General features: G+C 39.0%; 1 protein-coding gene across 2 annotated transcripts in view; it reads left to right on the top strand.

Moving 5' to 3' along the window:
* Positions 1-11,998, top strand: part of POGZ (pogo transposable element derived with ZNF domain) — a 286,617-nt gene extending 274,619 nt beyond the window's left edge. For both annotated transcript variants that reach the window (XM_053703975.1, XM_053703985.1), the window contains exons 16-20: positions 5,413-5,553; positions 8,699-8,758; positions 8,870-8,982; positions 9,204-9,228; positions 9,514-11,998. In XM_053703975.1, the coding sequence (XP_053559950.1) occupies positions 5,413-5,553; positions 8,699-8,758; positions 8,870-8,982; positions 9,204-9,228; positions 9,514-11,053 (1,879 nt within the window). In that variant the 3' untranslated portion in view covers positions 11,054-11,998. The remainder of the gene's footprint in view (positions 1-5,412; positions 5,554-8,698; positions 8,759-8,869; positions 8,983-9,203; positions 9,229-9,513) is intronic.
* Positions 11,999-17,694: the final 5,696 nt, after the last annotated feature.

Here is a 17,694-nt window from a genome sequence, read left to right as displayed (position 1 = left end):
CTTTCGCAGGCCAGATTGGACGATTGTAACAACGGATGCCAGCCTTCTAGGCTGGGGAGCAGTCTGGAATTCCCTGAAGGCTCAGGGATCGTGGACTCAGGAGGAGAAACTCCTCCCAATAAACATTCTAGAATTAAGAGCAATATTCAATGCTCTTCTAGCTTGGCCTCAGTTAGCAAAGCTGAGGTTCATCAGATTTCAGTCGGACAATATCACGACTGTGACTTACATCAATCATCAAGGGGGAACCAGGAGTTCCCTAGCGATGTTGGAAGTCTCGAAGATAATTCGCTGGGCAGAGTCTCACTCTTGCCACCTGTCAGCGATTCACATCCCAGGCGTAGAGAACTGGGAGGCGGATTTCCTAAGTCGACAGACTTTTCATCCGGGAGAGTGGGAACTTCATCCGGAGGTATTTGCTCAACTGATTCGTCGTTGGGGCAAACCGGATCTGGATCTCATGGCATCTTGCCAGAACGCGAAGCTTCCTTGTTACGGATCCAGGTCCAGGGACCCGGGAGCGGTGCTGGTAGATGCATTAGCAGCCCCTTGGGTTTTCAACATAGCTTATGTGTTTCCACCATTTCCGTTGCTACCTCGACTGATTGCCAGGATCAAACAGGAGAGGGCATCGGTAATTCTTATAGCGCCTGCGTGGCCACGCAGGACCTGGTATGCAGAGCTAGTGGACATGTCGTCCTGTCCACCATGGTCTCTTCCTCTGAGGCAGGACCTTCTAATTCAGGGTCCTTTCAACCATCCAAACCTAATTTCTCTGAGGCTGACTGCCTGGAAATTGAACGCTTGATTCTATCAAAGCGTGGGTTTTCGGATTCGGTTATTGATACATTAATACAGGCTCGGAAACCTGTGACAAGAAAAATTTACCATAAGATATGGCGTAAATATTTATATTGGTGCGAATCCAAGAGTTACTCATGGAGTAAGGTTAGGATTCCTAGGATATTAGCTTTTCTACAAGAGGGTTTAGAAAAGGGTTTATCCGCTAGTTCGCTAAAGGGACAGATTTCAGCTCTGTCTATTCTTTTACACAAACGTCTGGCAGAGCATCCAGACGTCCAGGCCTTTTGTCAGGCTTTGGCTAGAATTAAGCCTGTGTTTAAAGCTGTTGCTCCTCCGTAGAGCTTAAACTTGGTTCTTAAAGTTCTTCAGGGTGTTCTGTTTGAACCCCTTCATTACATTGATATTAAGCTTTTATCTTGGAAAGTTTTGTTTTTGATGGCTATTTCCTCGGCTCGAAGAGTCTCTGAGTTATCTGCCTTACATTGTGATTCTCCTTATCTGATCTTTCATTCAGTCAAGGTAGTTCTGCGTACTAAACCTGGGTTCTTACCTAAGGTTGTTTCTAACAGGAATATCAATCAAGAGATTGTTGTTCCATCATTATGTCCTAATCCTCCTTCAAAGAAGGAACGTCTTTTGCATAATCTAGACGTGGTCCGTGCTCTGAAGTTCTACTTACAGGCAACTAAAGATTTTAGACAAACTTCTTCTCTGTTTGTCGTTTACTCTGGACAGAGGAGAGGTCAAAAGGCTTCGGCTACCTCGCTCTCTTTTTGGCTTCGTAGCATAATACGTTTAGCCTATGAGACTGCTGGACAGCAGCCTCCTGAAAGAATTACAGCTCATTCCACCAGAGCTGTGGCTTCCACCTGGGCCTTTAAGAATGAGGCCTCTGTTGAACAGATTTGCAAGGCTGCAACTTGGTCTTCACTTCATACTTTTTCCAAATTTTACAAATTTGACACTTTCGCTTCTTCGGAGGCTGGTTTTGGGAGAAAGGTTCTACAGGCAGTGGTTCCTTCTGTTTAATGTTCCTGCCTTGTCCCTCCCATCATCCGTGTACTTAGCTTTGGTATTGGTATCCCATAAGTAATGGATGACCCGTGGACTGAACACACTTAACAAGAGAAAACATAATTTATGCTTGCCTGATAAATTTATTTCTCTTGTAATGTGTTCAGTCCACGGCACGCCCTGTCTTTTTCAGGCAGGTTCTAAATTTTAAAATTATAACTCCAGTCACCACTGCACCTTATAGTTTCTCCTTTCTCGTCTTGTTTCGGTCGAATGACTGGATATGACATGTGAGGGGAGGAGCTATATAGCAGCTCTGGTTGGGTGATCCTCTTGCAACTTCCTGTTGGGAAGGAGAATATATCCCATAAGTAATGGATGACCCGTGGACTGAACACACTACAAGAGAAATAAATTTATCAGGTAAGCATAAATTATGTTTTATGCTTACCAGATAAATTCCTTTCCTTCTGGGAGAGTCCATGGCCCCGGCACGTTTTTTTTTTTCTTGTCTATGGGTGGTCCCCTATTAATTATTTTATTCTTCTGGCACCATTTATACCCTAATGTTTCTCCTACTTTTCCTTGTTCCCACGGCAGAATGGCTGGGGTAATGAGGTAGTGGGAGGGATATTTAAGCCTTTGGCTGGGGTGTTTTTGTCTCCTCCCGGTGGCCAGGTGTTGTATTTCCCTACAGTAAGAAATAAAGCCGTGGACTCTCCCTATCCGGAAGGAAAGGAATTTATCTGGTAAGCATAAATTATGTGTTTAGCAGTTCCTTGGCATTACTATCTAGTGTATCTTTTCCCTCCAATTGTTCTGCTCCCCTGAGTAATAGCTTGGTTCAAACAGGAAAGAATTCCAGCCATTCTGTTAGCTCCTGTCTGGCAAGGCAGGACTTGTCATGCAGACCTTGTGAGCATGTTATCTGTTTAATGTCATATGCTTCATGGCTGCTACCTCAGAGGGCGGACCTTTTGGCTCAGGGTCCGTTCTATCAAAATCTAGAATCTCTAGGCTCACTGCATGGAGATTAAATGCATAATTTTGTCCCAGAGAGGATATATACTCTGGTTCAGGCTACAAAGCCTGTTACCAGACGTATTTACCATAATGTGGGGGGGGCTTATCTGTCTTGGTGGGCGGACCGTGGTTTTCCTTTGCACAAGGTGAGGACTCTGCATATCCTATGGTTTAGAGAAGGGCCTCTTAAGATAGTTCTTAAATGTCAGATTTCTGCTCTTTTTTTTTTGTTGCACAAGAAGTTGACTCATTTGCCAGATGCTCAATCGTTTGTTCAAGCTATTGCTAAAATTAGACCGGTTTACAAACCTATTGCTCCTCAACGGAGCCTTTTATCCGTTCTTAGCGTTCTTTAACCGGCTCAGTTTGTGCCTATGCTTTCTATTGATATTAAGTTACTAACTTGGAAAGTTTTGTTTCTGTTCGCCATTGCCTCTGCTCGTAGAGTATCTGAATTGTCTAATTACGTAGATAGGTGTATATGAGCGCTTAACAGCTTAAGTGTTAAGTCTATGTTCATATATTAAATAGTAATATATACCAAAAATATTCAGTATTGTTTTGTCTTTAAAACAGAGAATACAGCTGTCTGTATCGTAAGAATATAAAATTTTTTATTTATTCACATTCATATATGACCGGACATATCCTAAAAAACTTACATAAGACTATACATAAAAACTTTTAGGAAACACCTTTGAGAGTCCTGGGTGTCATTTTTATTTTTGCTGTATTGTTATGGTACCAACACTTTGGTGTTTTTATAGCACAGTTAGTTATTGTGGCAAACTTATCTCCAGTTCTTAAAGTTCCAAAAAAAAATTTGGAGTTATGTTGCTGCAGATAATATATCTTGCTGTAATGCTAGACTTTGTTATTGAAAACGATTGTATTACAGTTAAAGCTGACAGCGGTATTTGCCAAAGTCACACATACAGGCTTTTACACCTCTTGTGTGTTGGAACGGCTCTCTGGATGTCTGTAGTGGCTAAATATGTTAGCCGTTCTGACGAGCCTAGGCACAGGTGTCTATAAAGCGCTGTATAGTATCTGGGCTTCTCACCGCACTGCCTTGTCTGTCCTGTCAGTGTTTCCGTATCATGTGGTCTGAACAACCAATCGACACAGGATTAACGTGGTTAGGTTCCTATGGATCCCTACTCTGCGCAGAGTTTAGTAAAAAAGTAGTTCTTTATTCAATCTGATGCAATGTGTTGTTTTTTTTTATAAGTTTCTTAAAAGTTTTTATGTATAGTCTTTTATGTAATTTTTTGCAATATGTCCGGTCATATATGAGTGTGAATAAATACATTTTTATATTCTTCCGATACAGACAGCGTATTCTCTGTTTTAAAGACAAACATCTAAATCAGCAATACTGAATATTTTTGGTATATATTACTATTTAATATATGAACATAGATTAAACCCTTAAGCGCTCATATACACCTATCTACTTAATTATTCCTACTTTTTTCCCGCTGTGAGAGCGGGATAGTATATGTGCAAGGGACCTTTGAACCAGCGCAACACTAAACTTTACTATTAGATAACCTTCATCTGAAATGTCTGCCCCCAGTGTGATCCGCCTTATCTAGTGTTTCATTCAGAAAGCCGTACTGCGGACAAAGATGGGGTGTTTACCTAAGGTTGTTTCAACTCACAATATTAATCAAGAAATTGTTGTTCCGTCTCTTTGTCCCAATCCTTAGAGCCTTGAAATTCTATCTTCATGCTACCAAGGAATTTTGTCAATGATCCTTGTTTATCCTGTACTCTGGTAAGCCCAAATGTCAGAAGCCCACAGCTGTTACCCTATCCTGGCTCAAGTTTGATTCACATGGCTTATATAGAAGCTGGTCGGCAGCCTCTCTTACAGATTACGGCACATTCTACACATGCTGTATCTTATTCCTGGGCCTTTAAGAATTAGGCTTCAGTTAAACAGATGTGTAAGGCTGCTACTTGGTCCTCTTTGCATTCTTTCACAAAATGTTAGATTTATATGTTTTTGCCTCAGCAGAGGCGTCCTTTTTGGAGAAAGTTCTTCAAGCGGTGGTGCCTAGTATTTAGGTCTGCCTTCCCTATCTTTCCCTGCCTAGATTTTTCGTGGACTCCACAGCTTGGGTATTGGTTTCCCATATGTTATAAATGGATTTCGTGGACTCTAACTGCCATTAGAAAGAAAACATAATTTATGCTTACCAGATTAATTTTCTTTCTTGGCAGTGAGAGTCCACAAACCCGCCTTGATAAAATGTAGTGGCAGTAGTCTTATGGCACCTCTTTACCCCTTTTTATCTCTCTACTTTACTTTTCCTTATCCTCAGCTTGAACTACTAAGAGGGTATGGGAAGTGGGAGGGATATTTAATGCTCTGTTTGGGGTTTCTTTGTCTCCCTTTGGTGGCCAGGTGAAGTATTTTCCATAGGTTATGAATGGATTTTGTGGACTCTCACTGCCAAGAAAGAAAATAATTTTTCATGTAAGCATTAATTATGTTTTGTTTGTGCTTCTCATTTACCATTTAATCTTCTGTGTTCTTGACCCTTACTGTATTTTGTTTTGTAGGTTTTCTTTGGGTAAACAGTCCTGCCTCGAGTGCAACTTTGATATTCCAGATTTCCAGAACCACTTCCCAACCTACGTACACTGCTCACTGTGCCGCTATAGCACCTGCTGCTCCAGAGCCTATGCCAATCACATGATCAAGTGAGTTATAGCAGTCATGCGTTAAAGTGATTGTAAACGTTAGCAATGTAGTGCACAGTATATAAATTTATTCTTAAAAACAGGGGCAGTCTAATTCATTAAATTTAAATGGACATGAAACCCAAACAAATTCTTTCATGATTCAGATAGAAAATACAATTTTAAACAACTTTCCAATTTACTTCTATTATTTTTTTTCCTTCTCTTTTTATCCTTTGCTGAAAGGTTTATCTAGGTAAGCTCGGGAGCAACAAAGAACCTAGGTTCTAGCTGCTTATTGGTGGCTGCAGATATATAATGACTGTTATGGCTCACCCATGTGTTCAGTTAGAAACCAGTAGTGCATTGCTGCTCCTTCAACAAATTATATCAAGAGAATGAAACAAATTAGATAGTAGAATTAAATAAGAAAGTTATTTAAAATTGCATTTTCTATCTGAAGAAAATTTTTGGGTTTCGTGTTTCTTTAAGGACGCCTCATTTGTAAAATATTTGCCATTTAGTTATAGTAAACATTGCGCTATGCCTCGCCATCCAATCATTGCGTGCCACATGAGCTGGACGCCAAAGGGGGCATGCAACGATTGGATGAAGCCGGATTCGCCATTGATCAGCAAAATAAAGTATGAGATGCTGGCAGAGGAACGGCGTGATATTTACCATCACTAAATGGTAAATATTTTACAAATGAAGTGTCCTTAAAAAAAATTAATTAATTAAAGTGCCCCTGTTTTTTAAAGGGACAGTCAAGTCCAAAAAAAACTTTCATGATTTAAATAGGGAATGTAATTTTAAACAACTATCCAATTTACTTTTATCACCAATTTTGCTTTGTTCTTTTGGTGGTATTAGTTGAAAGCTAAACCTAGGAGGTTCATATGCTAATTTCTTAGACCTTGAAGACTGCCTCTAATCTGAATGCATTTTGACCACTAGAGGGCATTAGTTCATGTGTTTCATTTAGATAACATTGAGCTCATGCAAGTGAAGTTACCCAGGAGTGAGCACTGATTGCCTAAAATGCAAGTCTGTCAAAAGAACTGAAATAAGGGGACAGTTTGCAGAGGCTTAGATACAAGGTAATTGCAGAGTTAAAACATGTATTTCTAAAACAGTGTTGGTTATGCAAAACTGGGGAATGGGTAATAAAGGGATTATCTTTCTTTTTTAACAACAAAAATTCTGGTGTTGACTGTCCCTTTAAGAATAATTGTATATACTTTGCAATACATTGCTAAAGGTTACAATCACTTTAAATGTAAGCTTCACACAAGGCCTCTTACCTTTGCACTTGTGTGATGTTAGTGCATATATCCACACAGCAACAGCTCTAAAGGGTATAAGGTGCCGATGTAAACCAGAGCCTCTGGAAATCCAAATGAAAGAGTTCACAGCATCTTATTAAAACATCCTTTTACTGTACAAATAGGGCATAAAATATTGCAACTTTGTGGACTTGTATGCTCAGTGTTTGTACGTATTGCCTCTTTTATATACTCAAACTACCACCATTTACTTAAAGGGATATTCCAGCCAAAATTGGAAACCACATTGGTGCATTTCTGTAATGAACAGAATCAATTTTGTAATATACACGCATTAGCAAAAATGCTTCTAATAAAAGTGATAGTTGTTTTAAATGTGTATTTAAATATGCACCGTGCGCCAGCATTTTAAACACAGCACTTGCTCGGAGAGCTTAAGGTGCTTGTACCATCTGGAAATTACTCAATTTGTTAATTGCTGACATGATACAAGCCCCACTAATGATCTGAGCAGATGCATTATTTAAAATGTGGTTGCAGTGACAATGTCTAGCTATGCTTCACATGCAGGTGCAGAGAAAAATATTAACACTAAAACAGTGATACCTTTAACTAGAAGCATTTTTGCCAATACATGTAGATTGCAAATATGTTTCTATTCAAAGATGTAATAAATCTATGTGCATTTCAGTTTTCACTGGAATGTCCCTTTAAAGTTACAATTCAATCACTTCTCTGTATTTCCTTTGTGTTACTTTAATGCCATCTAGTGGCTATACCTATATCACAACTTCATTACAAATAAAACAGTTTCACTATAAAACAATGTTAATGTTGGTTGACAGCAATTGCCACATCTTTATTTACCCTCATAACTCATAATTTTGTAGAAAATCTAATAAGGAATATGTTCACTATATATAAACATTTTTTATTTACACATTTGACAGGAACATGAAAGATCAAAGTCCCCGTTTAACCCTTTCTGTACCAAAGTTCATGTATCCAATACATTTCTCTGTTTTAAAGGGATATTGAACCAATTTTTTTTCTTTTATGATTCAGATAGAGTGTGCAATTTAAAGCAACTTTCTAATTTACTTCTATTATCAATTTTTCTTCCTAATCTTTATTTGAAAAAGCAATCATTTTAACCTTAGGAGCCGGCCCATTTTTGGTTCAGAACCCTGGTTAGCGCTTGCTGATTGGTGGCTACATTGGCTACACCAATCAGCAAGCGCTACCCAGGTGCTGAACAAAAAATGGGCCGGCTCCTAAGCTTAAATTCCTGCTTTTAAAATAAAGATACCAAGAGAACAAAGAAAAATTGATAATAGAAGTAAATTTGGAAGTTGCTTAAAAATGCACACTCTATCTGAATCATGAAAGAAAAAAAATCAGTTTAATATCCCTTCAATAACATGTCACGATTCCCTCCACATGTATGTGGTTGTATTTAATCTATAATACGCTACTGTAGTTGGCTAATCTGTTGACCCTTTTCCAGGAAATCATTAGGTACAGGGGCCTGCATATTCTTACATCTAATGTGCATGCGATAACATCACTGCAGCATTAACATCATTATTATTCTTTATTTATAAAGCGCCAGATTCCGCAGCGCTGCCCATGGGTACAAGAATAAAAGTACAACGGAGAAACAATACGATAAGACTAAATTTAACAGACAAATACAGGGGGGAATTGAGTGCCCTATTCCCGTGGAAACTTATCAGCCTAAAAATACAGTAGCTTAAACAGTTAGCTTACAGCTCTTTCCTAACATACTTTTTCAGTACGAGCCTCACACTTGAATGTTTGTTTTGTGCATTTTGGTACACTGTATGTACATTAACTTTTACTTTGTATTTTGTTCTTAGCAATCATGTCCCAAGGAAGAGTCCCAAGTACTTGGCATTATTTAAAAGTTGCAAGCCAAGGTGAGTGACTCAACTTTATAATAAATATGATAAACAAAAAAAGAACATAGTATACTTGACATTATATTGGTGGTAGATAACAATGTATCAATCCTTGTTAATTCTCCATAGCAACTCGTTTGCACTGACGTGTTCCACTTGCCCCTTTGTGACACGAATGGGAGATGCAATGGCCAAGCATCTAGTATTCAATCCATCACATGCATTCAGCTCTGTGCTGTCGGGTAAGGAATTCTCTCCATTTATTGCAAAATGGGGACAGTTTGGTAAATTGTGCCTGTCACTACCAGTGACACGCTGCACGTAGTATGCTGTGCTTTTGTGCTGTAATTGGTGGTATAATTTGTATTTTAGAATATGAACCCTACATTTAGATAGAGAAGCTAAAATGTCATCTTTGTTCTCCATTGAGAATCCCTCTAAATTTTTTATATTTTTTTTGCAGGTTCTTCCTCTTTTGGGTTTTTAAGGTAAATTTGTTTTTCTTTTCCCATTTTTTTCAACACAATTTAGAAGCTTGTGAAACTTGTATCTGTTTCGAAAATTAGCTGTTTAAATTAATGTAATATCTTTAGACTTGCTTTTAAACTATTGAAATCAAACTTCCATATGACTGGATATTTGCATCAACATCTGTTTCTACAATGCAGTGCATTTCAGAAGTATGTCTTCTGTTTTTTAATGAGTAGATTGTAAAGTTGTTTCTTTACGTAGCTGCTTTATTTAAATTAATTATTGTATTTATTTTATTTAAGGATTCCCAAACCGCAAGAGCAAAGAGCAGCAAGCAGTAGCCCATCAGTTAAAGTGACAAGTGACAAATCCATGTTACTAGAAGACCATGAACCAGAAGAGAAATCACCAGAATCTGATGCTTCTGAACTAGAAAAGGAAGATGAGGCAATCAATGTTGATGAGCTTGAGGAAGATCCGGAAGTGAAATCGCTTGAAATTCAGAAAAAAGAGCAGCTGAGTGTGAAAAAGCTTAGAGTGGTGCTGTTTGCTTTGTGCAGCAGTATCCAGCAAGCTGCAGAACATTTTCACAACACTCCACGGCGCATACGTCGATGGTTACAGAGATTCCAGACTTTACAAGAGGAAAATCAAGAGAGCTTATCGGAAGGCAAGTATCTTGACACAGAAGCAGAAGAGAAACTGGCTGAATGGGTACTAACCCAGAGAGAGCAGCAGCAGCCAGTGAATGAGGAGACCCTGTTCCAGAAGGCAACCAAGATTGGGCGCTCTTTGGAAGGAGGTTTCAAGATCTCATATGAGTGGGCTGTTAGGTTTATGCTTAGACATAATCTGAGTACACACTCCAAAGTTGCTGTATCTAATCCATTACCTAAAGACATGGAAGGAAATGCTCAGACTTTCATTGAGTTTGTACAGAGGCAAATACATAGCCAGGACCTCCCATTGTCCATGATTGCTGCTGTTGATGAGATCTCACTCTTCCTTGATATGGAGCTTCTGGGAAGTGATGAAAGAAAGGAAAATGCCCTACAGACAGTGGGAACAGGTGAGGCCTGGTGTGATATTGTGTTGACAATTCTAGCAGATGGAAGCCTCTTGCCTACTATAGTATTTTCTCGAGCTCGCTCAGGTAAAATAAGGCAGGTTCCAGACTCAATAATTCTGGAGGCCAGAGAGGACAGTTATACAGATGATGAAATTATTGAATTGTGGTCTTCCCGGGTATGGCAAAAGCACATGGAATGTCCAAACAACAAAGGTATGGCTGTGTTGGACTGCCACAGGACACATCTGTCAGAGGATGTGCTGTCTGTCCTAAGCTCCACTTGCACCTTACCTGCTGTGGTGCCCTCTGGCTGCAGTTCCAAAATACAGCCTTTGGATGTCTGCATTAAAAGATCCATGAAGAACTTCTTACACAAAAAGTGGAGAGAACAAGCTCAGGAGATGGCAGAGTCCAGCTGTGACACAGAACTCTTGCTACAGCTTGTGCTGTGCTGGCTGGCTGAGGTTCTGGAGGTAATTACAGAACATCCAGAACTGGTCCAACAATCCTTTCTTGTAGCCAGTGTATTACCAGGGCCTGATGGAACAGCCAATACAACCAAGCGCAATGCTGAAATGCAAGAAGAACTTGTCAGTCTGTTGGAACAGCAGCTGAAGCTTGATGAAGGGCAACAAGATGAAGATACAGACCAATGTAATGACAGCCAACCAGAGGAATATACAGATCCAGATATTCTGCAGCAGTTGTTTGAAGGGGACAGTGATACAGAATCATTTTATGGGTTTGAGGAAACTGATTTGGAACCTGTGTAATCTGAGTGTTTCCCTCTCCAACACGTTGAGTTTAAAACATTCCATATCCCCCTCAGGGTTTAGGAATTGGTATACCACATTTATAGCATTTATTCCTAATTGTTTTTATCCATTGTTAATTTCCTGCAAAGGGAAAGGAAGGATTTGTGAGTGAATGTTATTTTTCCCATTTATTGTTTCACAACTCGGAATTTCCACAGTCAGCATCCCCATAATATATAAGCTACTGAACAGATATATCCCCTGAGGTTTATACATTTTGCTCCTGCTTTTTTTTTTTTTTGTGGACACAATCTGTTATTTTTTCCAGTCTCAAACCTGGATTGCTAAATTATATAAGAAGAAAATTATTGCAGCGAGTAGACAGTCTTGCCTCACTTTGTAAACAAACTCTTACATTTCTATTTTTTTGGATGGAGAGCAAGCCGAACGCTCTAATGAAACGGTTGTGAACACAGTTCTGTCCAAAATATATATAATGCTGTAAGAAAGCTTTGGTCATCCAATGCTTATTTTTAAAATGTACATACCAATAAATTACCAAACAAATACTCTTCTATCAACGTGGAGCAGTGAACAAACTCATGGGCAAGAAAATTAGTTGGGGTAGAATGCTAGCGTATCCATAAAGCACTGAATATTTGCTCTTCTAACATCAAACACTGGGAAGTGAGCTACAAATTTATGCCCTCATTCTTGACATGGCTACTGCCAGCTAACTCCGTTATAAAACTTGCATGTTAAAGGGGGCTATTTTGAATTTTTTTTCCATCCCTTTTGCTCTGCAGCATATGCATAGATATGATAGCTCAAGAAAACTGATACCAGTGGATGAATCAATGTGACCCATTAACCAGCAGGGATGATGGGGAGCATTGTTAAGTGACTTGACATGTACAGATGTGAAATGCAGAATAAATGCATCGAGAGATGTGATTGTTTTTATTAGTCTGAGATGTGAATTTTTTTAGTTTTTTTTTTTATATATAAAATGTTCCTTAAATCCTGCTGTATATTTTGGATTTAAAAATATCAGGTACTACAGTTTTATGTGAAATAAATAACTTTATCCCTTACAGATTTCTACTGTTAATACTATGAGTTGAATCCTATTACCTCCCCTATATGATTTCCATTTTCAGGGGTGTGGAAATTTAAAAAAAAAAAAAAATAGTTGTCCTTGGGACTAAAGCAAGAGCCCAATCTACTTGTCCCTCGTAACAATCAATTGTCCTGATTCGCAAAATAATTTTAACCAAAATTGTATTTAAATAAGATTTTTATTGATAACAACACTGCAAAATACTGCTACCATTGAGTACACGTGCACACCCTTGAGCTCTCATGAGCCTACCTAGATTTACTCTTCAATAAAAGATACCAAGAGACAAAGCAAATTTGATAACAGAATTAACCCCTTAATGACAGAGGACGTACCAGGTACGTCATAGGAAAAGCTCCCCTTAATGACAATTGACGTACCTGGTACGTCCTCTGTTGTTTGCAGTGCTGGAAGCGATCATGATCGCTTCCAGCTGCTTACAAGGGATTGTAGTGATGCCTCAACATTGAGCCATCACTGCAATCCCATATTTTACCCACCGATGAAGAGACGGCTATTGCGGCTCACACATTCGTTGGTGGGTGGGAGCTTCTCCTCTCAATTGCGTTGCCTTTTTTTTTCTCAAAGTTGTAGCCCGATTGGCTCAAATGTTGTTCTGTCGGTGGTTGCGGCCGGGTGGGGCGTGGGGGGAGTGCACTCCTGTAAAAAAAAACCGATCATGCAATTGAAGGAAGGGATCTCTGTTGTTAAAGTGAAGGTAAAGTAAAACGTACTGTATCAAAGAAATCAATATCTCATTGCAAAATAATAGCACTTTAATTCATCATTATTTATGTACCTCAATCTAACTTTAGATATCTTTGATTATTATCCTCGATCCGGCTCCCAGTAAATCAACCCGTTATTTCTTTTTTTTTTCTAGACAACGATCACATTGTTTGAATAGCCAATTGTTTCTCTGGCCGTTAGGCGGCCGTCAATTGACGTCAGCAAGGTTTAGTTAAGTATGCGCATGCGTAGCCTTTTGTAGTTCTTTGCGGCCAAGCTAGCGCGTCCCCGTTTCGCGCATGCGCACAAAGTAATTTCTTTTGGCAAGAACACAGAGCGCATCTCAACATGAAAGGCAACGAGCAACCGCGATTAACGCATGCGCAAAGATCCTTTTCAAAAGAGTATGCGCATGCGCAGTTACTCCATGCTCGATGTGCACGAGCTTACTAGACACGTATAGAGCGGGTGGGACCGCTCTATACATCACAGTGTCAGAAAACAGGAAATGGAGGATGGGCGGAGATTCTGTAGGTAACGGCATGAAAAATAAAGATAAAAAAATACCGAAATAATTACATTTTTTTGAAAAAAAAACCTAGCGACTGGATTTAACTGAGTATAAGGTACATAAAAACAATTGCTACTTAACAAAACTTTACCTTCACTTTAAGTAAGGGATCTGGGAGGGGGGGGCAGCTACACTAGAGAAAACTAATGTTTTAAATAAAAAAGTAAAAAAAAACTATTTTTGGGGGCAAATTGGGTACTGGCAGACAGCTGCCAGTACCCAAGATGGCGGCAAATAGGTAGGGGGGAGGGTTAGAGAGATGTATGGGAGGATCAGGGAGGTTTTGAGGTAAGGGGGATCCATCACTGCAGACTGTATGAAGAAAATAATAATAAAAAAAAAAAAATGCTTTTTATTTCAGTACTGGCAGACTGTCTGCCAGTACTTAAGATGGCGGGGACAATTGTGGGGTGGGGGAGGGAAGAGAGCTGTTTGAGGGGGGTCAGGGGGGATCAGGGGGTGGGATGTGTCAGATGGAAGGCTGATCTCTACACTAAAGCTAAAAATTAACCCTACAAGCTACCTAATTAACCCCTTAACTGCTGGGCATATTACAAGTGTGGTGCGCAGCAGCATTTAACGGCCTTATTGTTACCAAAAAGCAACGCCAAAGCCATATATGTCTGCTATTTCTGAACAAAGGGGATCCTAGAGAAGCATTTGCAACCATTTGTGCCATAATTGCACAAGCTGTTTGCAAATAATTTCAGTGAGAAACCTAAAATTGTGAAAAATATAAGTTTTTTTTTTATTTGATCTTATTTGGCGGGGAAATGGTGGCATGAAATATACTAAAATGGGCCTAGATCAATAATTTGGGTTGTCTACTACACTACAATAAAGCTAAAATTAAACCTACAAGCTCCCTACAAGCTCCCTAATTAACCCCTTCACTGCTGGGCATAATACACGCGTGGTGTGCAGTGGCATTTAGCAGCCTTCTAATTACAAAAAAGCAATGCCAAAGCCATATATGTCTGCTATTTCTGAACAAAGGGGATCCCAGAGAAGTATTTAACACCATTTATACCATAATTGCACAAGATGTTTGTAAATAAATTCAGCGAGAAACCTAAAGTTTGTGAAAAAATTTGTGAAAAAGTCAACAATTTTTTTTATTTGATCGCATTTGGCGGTGAAATGGTGGCATGAAATATACCAAAATGGGCCTATATCAATACTTTGGGATGTCTTCTAAAAAAAAATATATACATGTCAAGGGATATTCAGGGATTCCTGACAGATATCAGTGTTCTAATGCAACTAGCGCTAATTTTGAAAAAAGGTGGTTTGGAAATAGCAAAGTGCTACTTGTACTTATTGCCCTATAACTTGCAAAAAACATGTAAACATTGGGTATTTCTAAACTTGGGACAAAATTTAGAAACTATTTAGAATGGGTGTTTTTTGGTGGTTGTAGATGTGTAACAGATTTTAGGGGTCAACGTTAGAAAAAGTGTGTGTTTTTTCAATTTTTTCCTCATATTTTATATTTTTTTTATAGTAAATTATAAGATATGATGAAAATAATGGTATCTTTAGAAAGTCCATTTAATGGCGAGAAAAACGGTATATAATATGTGTGGGTACAGTAAATGAGTAAGAGGAAAATTACAGCTAAACACAAACACTGCAGAAATGTAAAAATAGCCATTGTCATTAAGGGTAAGAAAATTGAAAAATGGTCTGGTCATTAAGGGGTTAAATTGGAAGGTTGTTAAAAATTGCTGCGCTTTCTGAATCATTAAAGTTTAATTTTGACTTTACTGTCACTTTAAATATACAAATCCTTAACAAGCTGACTTTGTATAATGCATTGTGTGTGAAACAGCTTATAAAAAAGACTGAGCATCTCATCAGTGAACTTTGCGACTCATGAGGGATACTGAGAGCATGCAGAAGAGGAAATGCCTGTACCTGCACACCAGTACAACAGTGCTCTGTTTAAAAACTAACTTTAAGGGAGTCGAGAAGAAACACAAGTGATGCTTAGTAAAAATATATGTACAATAGCACGGTGAGTACTATCCATGCTATTGTACTTAAACTATTAGGTTTTATTTCCTTAAACTGACAGTGCTCTGAGATAGTTGAAAGGGATACTAAACCCAATTTCTCTTGTAAGGTGTATCCAGTCCACGGATCATCCATTACTTGTGGGATATTCTCATTCCCAACAGGAAGTTGCAAGAGGACACCCACAGCAGAGCTGTAATATAGCTCCTCCCCTAACTGTCATAGCCAGTCATTCTCTTGCAACTCTCAACAAGCTAGGACGTTGTAGGAGAGAGTGGTTAAATATAGCTAGTTTATTTTCTTCAATCAAAAGTTTGTTATTTTTAAATAGTACCGGAGTTGTGCTATTTTATCTCAGGCAGTAAATAGAAGAAGAATCTGCCTGAGGTTTCTATGATCTTAGCAGGTTGTAACTAAGATCCATTGCTGTTCTCACATATGTCTGAGGGGATTACACAGATGAGGTAAAACTTCAGCGAGAGAATGGCGTGCAGTTTATTCTGCTATCAGGTATGTGCCGTTATAATTTTTTCTAGAGATGGAAAACACTAGAAAATGCTGCTGATACCGGATTAATGTAAATTAAGCCTGAATACAGCGATTTAATAACGACTGGTATCATGCTTACTCCCAGGGGTAATACCCTTATGATATTGCAATATAAAACGTTTTCTGGCATGTTTAATCGTTTGTATATATGCTTTGGTGATAAAACTTTATTGGGGCCTAGTTTTTTCCACATGGCTGGCTTAAATTTAAACAAGAAACAGTATCCTGAGGCTTTCCACTGTTGTAGTATAAAAGTTACAGTTGGTGCAGTTAAAATTACAAACTGTGACATCCAGCTTCCCTCAAAGGCCCTCTGAATGCTATAGGACATCTCTAAAGGGCCCAAAGGCTTTCCAAAGTCGTTTATTGGGGAAGGTAGGGCCACAGCTTGCTGTGGCAGTTGGTTGTGACTGTTAAAAAACGTCTATTTCGTTTTTTTTATCCGTTTTTGAACTAAGGGGTTAATCATCCATTTGCAAGTGGGTGCAATGCTCTGTTAGCCTATTATACACACTGTAAAAATTTCGTTTGATTTACTGCATTTTTTCACTGTTTTTCAAATTCTGACAAAATTTGTTTCTCTTAAAGGCACAGTACCGTTTTTTATATTTGCTTGTTAACTTGATTTAAAGTGTTTTCCAAGCTTGCTAGTCTGTATAAACATGTCTGACATAGAAGAAACTCCTTGTTTATTATGTTTAAAAGCCATGGTGGAACCCCCTCTTAGAATGTGTACCAAATGTACTGATTTCATTTTATGCAATAAAGATCATTTTCTGTCTTTAAAAATGTTTATCACCAGAGGAATCTGACGAGGGGGAAGTTATGCCGACTAACTTTCCCCACGTGTCAGACCCTTTGACTCCCGCTTAAGGGACTCACGCTCAAATGGCGCCAAGTACATCTAGGGCGCCCATAGCGTTTACTTTACAAGACATGGCGGCAGTCATGGATAATACACTGTCAGCGGTATTAGCCAGACTACCTGAACTTAGAGGTAAGCGAGATAGCTCTGGGGTGAGACAAAATGCAGAGCATACTGACGCTTTAAGAACCATGTCTGATACTGCCTCACAATATGCAGAAGCTGAGGAAAGAGAGCTTCAGTCAGTGGGTGATGTTAATGACTCAGGAAAGATACCGGATTCTAATATTTCTACATTTAAATTTAAGCTTGAACACCTCCGCGTGTTGCTTAGGGAGGTTTTAGCTGCTCTGAATGACTGTGATACCATTGCAGTGCCAGAGAAATTGTGTAGACTGGATAAATACTTTGCAGTGCCGGTGTGTACTGATGTTTTTCCAAATACCTAAAAGGTTTACAGAAATTATTAATAAGGAATGGGATAGACCAGGTGTGCCGTTCTCTTCCCCTCCTATTTTTAGAAAAATGTTTCCAATAGATGCCACCACACGGGACTTATGGCAGACAGTCCCTAAGGTGGAGGGAGCAGTTTCTACTCTAGTAAAGCGTACTACTATCCCTGTTGAGGACAGTTGTGCTTTTTTTTTTAGATCCAATGGATAAAAAATTAGAGGTTACCTTAAGAAAATATTCAACAAGGTTTTATCCTACAGCCCCTTGCATGCATTGCCCCTGTCACTGCTGCTGCGGCGTACTGGTTTGAGTCTCTGGAAGAGGCTTTACAGGTAGCGACTCCATTGGATGACATA

The sequence above is a fragment of the Bombina bombina genome, chromosome 1 (genome assembly GCF_027579735.1).
Source record: "Bombina bombina isolate aBomBom1 chromosome 1, aBomBom1.pri, whole genome shotgun sequence".
NCBI classification, from domain to species: domain Eukaryota; kingdom Metazoa; phylum Chordata; class Amphibia; order Anura; family Bombinatoridae; genus Bombina; species Bombina bombina.
The sequence above is the reverse complement of the archived record's forward strand: the minus strand, read 5'-3'. Positions and strand labels throughout refer to the sequence as shown.